A 10,898-nucleotide genomic window follows, 5' to 3' on the forward strand; every position below is an offset into this window, starting at 1 on the left:
TATTTGCTCGCTTATCCTCTAACAAGTCAAAAAGTCTTCCTGTTGTGGCACGCCATCCATGGCTTACGACACCACGTCTGTCATTCCCCTTCATACTTCAAGCGTTTCTCTTGCTATGGAAGTATTAGCCGTTGCGGCCACCAATTCAAGCAGCGAGAAAAATTTCAGCGCCGCAGGATTCGTAATGAAAGAGCGCCGCTCTTGTTTCGATCAAGCCATCATCAATGAACAACTTGCATATTTAGAGTGATAAATCTATACCTTTATGCGTTGTGTCTTGTGTATAATCCCAAACTGTGATCTGGAATGCGAGGTCAAAATTTGAATGTCATTGAAATAAACTCATTTTCCTGAAATTCTCTTTTTGTGTCGTCGCCGCTTTGCAGGTCGGGCCGAGCACGAGCGTGCTCAGGGTCCTTCAGTGTCGGGCCGGGCTTCCTGTCGGTAGGTTAAGTCCCGGGCCGGGCGCGGGTTCGAAATTGCGGCCCGTGCACAGCTCTATTCAGAAACCTAATCACATTTCCTTTTGTGAAAAAAGAGCTATGTGCAGAGTTTAAATGGTGCAAGTATGAAGCTACAATGAAGTCAATTACCAAACACATCGAAACATCAGTTGTGATGCCTGAAAAAAGATGTACTGCAACATATAAATACTTAAGTCTCGATAAGCAGGAATACTGAAGGGGAATAAAAACAGTTTTCTTTTGTTCGGGCTCACGCACCTGCTACAAACATATTCTTTATACATAGCAATAAAACTTGAAATAACTGTTTAAGAAGCCTTTTGGTCAAAGTATAGCTAAGTATGACTGAAAGGAGTCCGCAAGAAATGCACGGAAGCAGGCATGCAGTGTGACAGCGCAGCGCGACAGGTGCGCTTTTTAATCTCGCGCGCGCACTGAAGAACATGGGTTTATGGTTTATTGGGGTTTTAACGTCGCAAAACGAGTCAGGCTATGAGGGACGCCGTAGTGAAAGGGGTTCGGAAATTTCGACCACCTGGGGTTCTTTAACGTGCACTGACATCGCACAGTACACGGGCCTCTAGAATTTAGCCTCCATCGAAATTCGACCACCCCGACCGGGATCGAACCCGCGTCTTTCGGATCAGCGGCCGAGCGCCATAGCCACTGAGCCACCGCGGCGGGTCGAAAGACATGACGGGGACACGCCGAGGAGGCAACGCTGCAGTGCACGCTGCCTCCTCGCCTCTCGGCTCCTCGCGAGCAGCCCCGTCCGCTGACGAGCGGTGGCGGGGGAAAATCTAGGGAAAACATGCCTGTCCCCAACCGGACATGACGTCATTAAATATCACGTGACCTATGACGTCACGCGTATGACGTCATATTTTTTTGACCAATCAGCGTTTCCAGCCTGCCGTCCCGCAAACGCTTGTGTGACCAAAGCCTGCCAAAGCCACCTAGAGAGTCTAGGTGGCTTTGGTGCGACTCACTTCGATCGCTCATGCTCCTGCATCTAGATGGACATTATTGCGTAATGCCGTATGTCCATTTTTTTCGGCTACACTGTTGGTTATATCAAATGTAATTTTGCTTGCTGTTTCTGTATACTTCAGTTTTATGCAGGTAAGCGAAATTTGTTTTATGCGTGGATAAATTCGGAGCGAAACGAAAACAAATCGTAACGAAAGCGGCAGGTTTGTTCAGCAATTTTGCTAGGAAAGCAACCTCAAGCTTAAGCGCTTTTTATTTACCTTCGAAATTTAATCCGTTCAGTGCACTCTACAAGTGAGAGCTTTGGATGGCGATAAACACTCTTTTCGTGCTGCCTTTCTTCTGGAAGGCTTCATAATTAATCGTGTTCTGAGAGCAATTTCAGCTCCTTAATTATAATACAAATAAAAATGGCGTCTTTGGCGGTATACCTTGTTCGTATAACATCAAAGTTCGTAAAATCGGGGTGTGATATAGTGTGGCGCAAAGATGAAACCAAAGACGGGGTATTCAATTATTATCAACTACAATAAATGCACAAATAATGATCAACAGAAAATAATAAACATGGCGTTTATTTTGTTACAGTGTTATATTATAGAATACTGTTCTGTTGTGAAGAAAGCGAATACTACGGGATCCACCCTTCCCCGCGCCGCCGTTTCCCCCTCGCAGCGGCATGTTGGGTCACACGCGCCGGTCGCGTACAGATATGCGTGTGGCGTGGCTTGTATGCGGTTGCGTGGCGACTGGAATGATGCGACTGAACTGCAAATATGCACTACATAGTTGTTTCCCCCGTAGCAATGGTATTCTGGCACTTTTGAATGTGTATTATTCGTGGTGCAGTAGCTCTAACCACACGGCAACCGAAAAACAATGACGGACTTCAGTCACTGGCTGCACTGAAAAAGGACAGCGGTTGTAGTGTTCCTTCGCAGTTGTAATTTAGAGTGTCATGGTCACCGAATTAAGTAGAATTACGCTGTATTTGTTGTTGGTACCAGCGCCTCTAAAGGACTGTCATGGGGCCCAGGGCCCTATAGGGCCCTAATTTTCTCGGGTATGCGAGCAGCGCGGTGGGTGACCTGCGAAATATAACCATTTCTGAGTAGTTAAAACCCACTTTTTCAGCATTTTTTGGATCCCTTTGTCTTATTACTGCACCATATCCATATGTGGGCAATTCCACACAGTAATGGCAAATTTCTCTTCAAAACGGTCCGTCGCCAAACTGCTCTGAGGTACAGCTGTGAAATGTATGAAACATATTGGTCATACTTTCTCAACTGCTTGTACCGCAAAAGAATCACGCAGGCGGTTGAGTTCTTCTCTGAACGGTGTTGACTACTGATTCGTAGTTGCTAAGTAGCCCATGGAGTTTTTTCTTCCTCCATGAAGTAGCCTTACTCGAGGACAAATTTAACTGACACATTTATTTTTTCTTTTCAGAACTTCAAGAAAAAAATCTTCCAAAAGCGACCGATTAGCAAATTTGTAACCTCTCAAAATCAGCCTCTGATAACCACTTCGTTTGAATCCCATAGCCGCCTACTTCCTCGCTTCCGCGTCCATACATCTGCTCCAGTTTCCAAGAGACGCTGGCTTGTCGCCTCACTCAGTAGTAGTCGAGCAAGGCAATAAATCTCTCATTAAGGTATGGGTCTGGACTAGCTGGAAAACCGCGTTTATCGTAAAGCGCAGAGAAAGACAAGCTCTCATCCGCCGCTGCTGTCACCAAGAAAGGCAAAAAAGAAACGTAAACTCTGGAAATGTCTGCCCAAATTCCGTTTCACCAGCTGGGTCTGCCTGTGACCACTGAGGTTGTTCTTTCCTTTGGTGCTACTTCGCTTCGACGAAGCAACAGGAGTGCGCGCTGTGCAGTTCAAAAATTTCTTCTAGAAACACAGCGACTCCCATGCTAATGTAAATTTTATTTATTTATTTTTCTATTTGTTTCCATTTTTCTGATTATCAAACAGTTCATTTATTATTATTATTATTATATTTTTATTTTATTTTATTTCATTTTTTTTTCTGTCTCTCTTTCAGTCAATACAAAATTGAACCATTCCATATGATGCATTCAAATTTGCACATAAAGACGTCGTCCCATCTTTGATCTCCCAGCTAACAGGACCCCTTTCGTTGCGTCGTCCAATCTGTCAGCCTATACCCTATTAATTCTCCTTTTCCTCTAAAGCTCCTAATCCTTCCAACAGTTCACCGCCTGTGTCTTGGCCACTCCCCCGTAGTGGGTATGTGCCATTCTACTTGAGGCCAACCAACCAGAAACATGTGTGACGAATTTTGCTGATGTGGCTGCGTGACGCCAACGAAAGGAGCGTTTTTTCTTTGTAGTGGGTAAAAAAAAAAAAAGGCTCCTTTCGTTGGCGTCAAGCAATCGCACCTTTTCGCTTATACTGACGCAGGTACGCCACCGCATATTCGTAGTGAGCTGGCGCGAAGAAGTAGAGAGAGAGGGGGGCGAGGATAGAATGCCTTCGTGACACGAAGATAAATAAACTGAACAAAGTGCTTGACGAAAGCTCACATACTCGCTTATCAGCGGGAGAGCGCCTAATGGGTGCCCTACTGGGAAACGTCTTTGTAGTCAGATTCTGTAGAAACCCAAGCAACCACCGATATCCTTCGGACGGCCGACAGAGGTCTGTTTCGGATGTTCTGTACGTCCGCTGAACATCCGCAAACAGCCGGTAGACGTCCGTCGGCCGTCCGAAAGGTGGCCAAAGGTATACGGTTCGCCGGCCGACGGACGTCCAGTTGAGTACGTCCATTGGCGGATCTTTCTCGAATATTCGCATATATGGTGCATGCGTGCTTTTTTCACTCCGCGCGATGCAATAAAACAGAAAACAGTTTGATGCATAGCAGGCATATTTTATTGTGGTTGATGATACATCAGCAGAGCAATAGGTTATATTCGGAAAATTTCTTAAATGTGACTCTTCAAATGTGGCAAGCTTGGGACACACATCCGTAATCTTCCCACCCACAGTATTTCTGAAATAAAAATAACGCGGCAAACATCAGTCATGTAAAACAAATGGCACAATGCAGCAGCCCAAGTAAAAACATTGGAACCAATTAATAGAAGTGTTTAATGCTGCAAGTATAACAGACAATGCACTTAGGGAAGGCATCCCTGCGTTTCCCTCTCTCTCTCTCTCAATAAGTATAAGGCAATAACAGCTCTCACTTTCCACACCATATTTGACAATGTATATGCTCTTTTCTTATTCTCATGGGCCTTAGCGCACTAACCTGCGCAGCACTGTACGCGACTGTGCACAGAAAGCCGCAAAGCTTCCGTTGCGAACCACTGCGAACTACACGTGCTTCCTATGGTCTGCCTTTCGCGCGTTGTCACTCTTTATATAGGCACAGAGAACCTAGCGATGCCTTAAATATTAACAAGATGCGAAAATACTCCGTCCCGCAACTTTGAAGAGGAGTGGGAATTAGCCGCGCGAGTCGAGGGCTCCCGAAAGTGTGAGAACAGCACACTTGTGGAAGCCATCTCCTCGCGCTTACTGCTCCCACTGTCCTGTGAACGAATGTTATATGAGCATGCATGCTGCATTGTCCTAGAAGCAAGTTCCAAGAATTGTACTGGATACATACCTTCGTAGGCAATCGCATGTGCACTAAGCCTTCTTTAAACCAAGGTCGACGCAGTACGGGATTCCGGTGTTCCAGAAGAGCTTCAGGAGCTTCCCGTATCTTTCGAATTGCTTAGTTACATACTACCTTCGTCCACAGACCGAACAAAGCCACACATTATAATAACAGAGCTATAAAGCTCTGCGCGACAACACTACGCGACAAATCAACAGCGCTACGGAGCCGTACTGATGGATTGGATTGGACTGACCGCGAGCTGACATCTATGATTATGGTGATAGCAGAATGTACGGGAGTTTTGATACTTACGAGTGGTTTCAATGGCAAGTTTAGCTAAACGGTGGACATGTCGCACAACTCCACTAATTTGGAGAAGTTTTATAAATATAAAACTAGTTATTGAGTTCTTTCAAAATTCTGCAACACCTGCTTTTCCTCTTAGATAAATTTAGCTCGTTGGCGGCTCTTGCACTGCAGGTAGGAGTGGAATCGCATAAATTTACAAACATCTTCGCGTCAAACCCTCCAACTGATGCAAATAAAACAGTATACATACACGAAATGCGCGAATTTTCTGTGAAATAAAAAACGTCCATACTCATGGCCTGGGAAAATACTCGGCCTTACATCCTTCGGACGTACACCTCGTCTCTCGTGCGGATATACAAAAGTGGACACTGTCCGTACGTCCGGCGGATGTACGAATACGGATATCCGAAATCGGATTGTGTTTGTACGTCCGATGGACGTCCGATCTCGGCAAAGGACGTTCGGATCTAGCTCGTACGTCCGACGGATATCTGTGGTTGCTTGGGAAGCGCTCGGCAGATTTGGACGTGGCCTGAGAAGTTTTAATCCTCGCCTCCCCTTGCCGCAATCAACGGCAGGGCAGCCTTTCCGGCCTGCGTAATTGGCGCGTGCTAGTGGTCTGGATGCGACTTCTGACAGCGTGGCGCAGAAGGTTCGATGTGTACTGACGCTGCTGCACAATGATGCGTCTCCAATCGGGAGAAGAAAAACAGCAGGGAACGCTTGAAACATGCAAAACCGATGCGACAGTTCGCCCATTGGGCCACGTTTATTTGCTTGAATGGACCTCGTGTTGTGAGCGTGATGCAGCTGTTGGAGATAAGCTATAGCTATAGTTGTGTTCCCGGGTGTTGCTCACTCTAGAAAAGGACAGCGGTTATTTCCCTTTGCTGGAGAAACGTGCGGAGAAAGAAGTGGGAATCACAGGTCAAGTGACACGTGCTGTAAACCAACAAAACTCCAAAGTATGCGAGGCGCAAGGCATACTAAATGTTTGCATTCCAGAACAATGTTTGCTTGGGCCGGAGCTGTTTGAATGGCAGTCTTTGGCGAATATGAAAATGTAGCTCGAAATAAGTAATCCTGTTTGTTTGAAAAGTAATGAAATGCAAAGCACCCGGTCCCCGGGCCAGCAGATTCCACTGGGGTATGCAACGCTCTTTGTGAGAATAACTGCATGCTCACAAGACGCCGAGTTTCTCGGCACATTAGCAGCGAAAGAAGATATATTTTTGCATAACTAATTTTGATTTACTTTTTAAACAATCTATGGTACCGCCTGACTTGGGGAGGCAGCAGATTTGCGGAATTTCACGCGGTAGAGGCAGTTTTCTGTTCGAAACAGCCCGCCGCCGCATTGCGCCCAATGTAACCGAACGGGAGTGTGGGACCCAACATGCCTCCGTCGAGAGCGGTGTCCTCACCCTGAACTGGCCAGGCTGTCGCGCCGCTTGCGGCAATTAAATAAACTGTTACAAAAACCAAAAAAGTTACAAAACACCAATAATAGCTAACATTAAAGCCGATAGATGACGCAACCATCTGCTAGTTTCAAAAATAGGTCATGAGATTTGTTTAGATTTTGCACCAAAGTTTTTTCAGTTTTGCGCCACTCTTTCAGCCGCGACTATCAGCGACTGAGCAACTCGCCGTCGAACTTGCCTGAGCAAGTCTGAGCGAGTCTGAGCTGCGCTGCGCGCCGCGGCAGCGCGAAGGCACTCAGCTGTACGTGAAGCTGTACGATAAGAAATAGTTTACTGCACAAACTCTCATACGAAGATTATTTGCCGCTTGGTTCGTAATCGTGAGATTATAAACAGTCTTGGTTAGTCATTTGCAACCCCGCGCATTGATTCGGCGCTGCGCTAACTTCTGCCACACTGCGCCACTGCATTTCCTTGCTCCCGGTTGTGAGTCGTGACTGCTCCGAACCTTCCCGGCTCCGCACGTGAGTAGTTCACGCGACCATAGTTCAGCCAGCCGCGTAGCTAGTCAAGGTACTTACCCAGATGTCATGGTAAGTGCTTGGTTTTCTTCAACTGCTGTCACTGCATTTAGCTAAAAACTGCACGTGAAGTTCTTGCTTTTCGTCCGCACGCTACGATCTATTTCAGGCGTCTCGGAAAGGTGCAACATCTGGAGGTTACAAGCGCAAGCTGAGCGGCAAACCCGAACCAAGCGATGAACAGAAGAATGACATCAATGAGGCGTTCAATTTATTTGATCCGAATGGCAGCGGGTTCATGGAGGCGAAGGACTTGAAGGCAAGTGGAGAATATGCAGTCCTGTGGCTGGCGCTAACGTTATGTGAAACTTCTCTCGCTAGTTTGCCATGAGAGCATTGGGATTCGAGCCCAGGAAGGAGGAGGTGAAGAAGCTGCTAGCCGAGATTGACAAGCAAGAAATCGGTAATTGATGCTACCTTCACGATTCAGCTGCCAATTAGCTGCGTCTTGTATTGTTAACTGAAAAATCGTGAGGAGGACTGTCTTCCAATCGATGTGGTATTGCAGCTTTTGTTCTTTTCCTCCTGTTTGCGATACTAGGAAAAATAGCGCGCGAAGAGTTTATGAATGTAATGGCCACAAGATTGGCGGAGAAGGACATCAACGAAGAAATCATGAAGGCATTCCAGTTGTTCGACGAAGACGGCACGGGCAAGATCTCCTTTAAAAATCTCAAAAGCGTTGCCAAAGAACTCTCCGAGAACCTTACGGATGAGGAATTGCAGGTAAGCCAGCTTTTATGCTATTAATACACTGTGGTGAAAATGTGTTGCCCGAGGGGGCATTTTCTCAACTGACACTTTTGTAGTACTGCGAGAAGCCTGGCCATTTACATATTTTCATGTGACCGCGTTGTCTCTGGACTGCTGTTGAAACAGGGTCTCTTTGACACTCCAAAATCGAAGCACTAAAGGCCTGGAAAGACATAGCTTTCAAGCAGTAGATAATGGTGAAAAGATTGTTCAGGAAGGACCAGATTTTTCCCACAAAACCTGTAGACCCCAAAACATTCTTTACTCGGACATAACCTCCAAAAGTACAGAATCCTGCTTAATGCCTTTATGAAGAAAAGAGAAACGTTGGTAGAAAGGTTAATCGCATTTAGATTTTGAAAGCTGTAGGTTGTGCTCTCTGTTAACTAGCGGCCGAGGCTACAGATGTTTGGCAATTCAGGAAATATTGTCAAAGGGGCCCTTGATAAAAACTTCAAGATCTTTGAGTAAGAATTACTCAACCCACTTTGATTTGTCACCTTTAACTTTCCTCTGTCCATACAGGAGATGATAAACGAGGCTGACAGGGACGGAGACGGCGAGGTTAATCAAGAGGAGTTTCTTCGAATCATGAAAAAAACGTGCTTGTATTGAGCGGTTACATTAGTGCTCTCCAGCAAACCGTGCTACTTTTGCAAGGTTGGAAAAATGTCTGTGGCGAAGATTGATTGCTTGCAAACATGTCATATTCAGTTACACTTGATAATTCAGTGTGCAAGCTTCTGTGTCGTCTTTCAATGCATTTATCTCGATGCATGTACAATGTTGTGGAATCAAAGTTGTTCCAAGCCAAAGCTCAAACCCTTGACGCATGATTCCCAAAGTTGCCTTTTGCTTGGTTATGTGAAATATTTGCACGATGTTGTTTTTTCATATATAGCTTACTTGTCGTGTTCTGATCTTTCACGGACAGGGTGGAAGAGCTGTTTGGTGCAAGCATACTTACTGCCTGGTTGGGAACACATGAAACTGCAACTTGTGGGAAGCTGCGCTGTTTCTTGTTAGTGCACGTGCGTTGTTGACTGTGCACAGAATGCACGTCTGCGAAAGGGACCATCTGTGCATCGCATGTATATATCGCTCCGCTACGCGTGGCTGGCTGTCACCAGCTGTGTTGAGAAACAATCCCCAGGAGCAGGTCTGTTGTGAGCTAAGACTGTTTCCGAAAGACATTTAGCATTTTTACAATGGTCGTTAGTCACCCTTGCTGCAGTGCTTTTGTGTACATTTTTTGGTTAGTCATGGTCAAACTGCGCTGCAATTCTTGTATACTAAGTCATGAAGAATTTGAAAGGCACAAGCTTTATTTTCACCATGTTAAGAGTGGAGGGCCAAACTGACCATTGTGTTGACAACCTGCTGTTAAACACTTGCAATCTTGAAGTTTTACCCAATTGGTGGCTGCTGCAGTTGGGAACAAAGTTGCAAATTGCGGACACTGGGAAGAAACGCACCGTTGGTTACGAACATTCTGTGACACATTATCATCAAGCCCGTGGTTATCTTGGTTCTTCAATGGTAATCTCGCTTTGCAAATACCCAAAGCATTCTCTCGAGTAGAGATGGGGGTGTTTGCTACATGTTTTGCTGTAAAACACCCTTTTTTATCATTTCAGCTGAAGCCGTGAAATGACCTTGCCACGTCTTCTGGTAGAACATAATTGCCCTCCTGAGTGAAATTCCCTTTGTTGTCACTGAACTAGTGCGAGCTGCATCTGTGAAATGCAAGTGCTGAAAATGGTGCCTTAAGTGGCCATAGCACTCCAGTTCACTAAGTTGTGACACTAAATTATAAAATAAATGGTGTGGTAAGTGTCCCTTTTAACACGGGGAAAGTGTTAAAGTACCAGAGCATGTGAAATAAATTGTTTTTAAAGACTTTAATTTTGTCTGCCAAAGATTTCTCCTTTCACTTGCCACTTTACGGAACTTTTCACATCACATCGCACCATGTATGCTCAGCAACACTGGTGCACTTCATGTCAAGGTGAGCCAAGTCGAGCGGAGAAACTCTCAGGAGATTGCATGAGATGTTCAACAAGAAAAGGAACTCAGAACAGCTGTTCTCAAGAGTTAGGTGGGGCTCCGACTAATGACACTCAACGATACTGTAGATTACGATTCTGTAATCCACACTCTTGCAACCACAGAAGCAGAGAGATATTATTGCAGCATTTCTTTGCTTGTCACTTTCTTCCTTTCAATACGCCGTGCAGCACTGTTTTGTTCACATTTGCTCCTGCCAGTTCACTTGACAAGTTAAACTGAGATCTGAGCAAGACCATAAACAATTTCACGTTGACAATCATCCATTGTGCTGTGCTTAGTGAGGTTTGTATTGCGAAAAATCATTTTTGACTGTATTTGAACTATCACATGACAAATCAAGCACATGGACATGTAAGGTATATGTACACATGCAAAGTTCTACTGGAAGTTATGAACTGGAATGGTATAGCAGTCCGTCATTGCAGACTATAAAAATTTACTCCTGCTCAATTCTTGAGAAAACAAATGTTCTGCAGTTAGATGAGCGAGTTTTAAAGTAAGTGCAGAAGCTAATTAAACTACAGTTCAGTTTAATGCAATCCACCACAAATGTTTTTTGATTTATCACACAACGGTTCAGAGAAGGGTGTAGTTTGTGAAAAACTTAATAAAATCTGCAAAATGAGGCTTCGATGCTGGCATACTTTATCAAATACAACATG

At 45.1% G+C, this 10,898-nt stretch overlaps 1 protein-coding gene across 3 annotated transcripts; it reads left to right on the forward strand.

Annotated features, from left to right (window-relative positions):
• The first annotated feature begins 1,486 nt into the window (after positions 1-1,486).
• Positions 1,487-10,071, forward strand: LOC149358398 (uncharacterized). 3 transcript variants are annotated; one of them, XM_089570468.1, is made up of 6 exons: positions 1,499-1,586; positions 7,523-7,672; positions 7,735-7,816; positions 7,955-8,139; positions 8,692-8,826; positions 9,101-10,071. In XM_089570468.1, exons 1-5 carry the CDS (start codon positions 1,581-1,583, stop codon positions 8,779-8,781), a joined length of 513 nt encoding a protein of 170 aa, XP_089426594.1. In that variant the 5' UTR covers positions 1,499-1,580; the 3' UTR covers positions 8,782-8,826; positions 9,101-10,071. The 3 variants fall into 3 exon arrangements, with proteins under 3 accessions (XP_089426596.1, XP_089426594.1, XP_089426595.1); XM_089570470.1 differs by lacking the exon at positions 8,692-8,826 and having other exon boundaries at positions 1,487-1,586; XM_089570469.1 differs by lacking the exon at positions 1,499-1,586 and adding an exon at positions 7,046-7,425 and having other exon boundaries at positions 8,692-10,071.
• The last annotated feature ends 827 nt before the right edge of the window (positions 10,072-10,898 follow it).

This window comes from Amblyomma mixtum, chromosome 2, assembly GCF_055824585.1.
Source record: "Amblyomma mixtum isolate Tamu chromosome 2, ASM5582458v1, whole genome shotgun sequence".
NCBI classification, from domain to species: Eukaryota; Metazoa; Arthropoda; class Arachnida; order Ixodida; family Ixodidae; genus Amblyomma; species Amblyomma mixtum.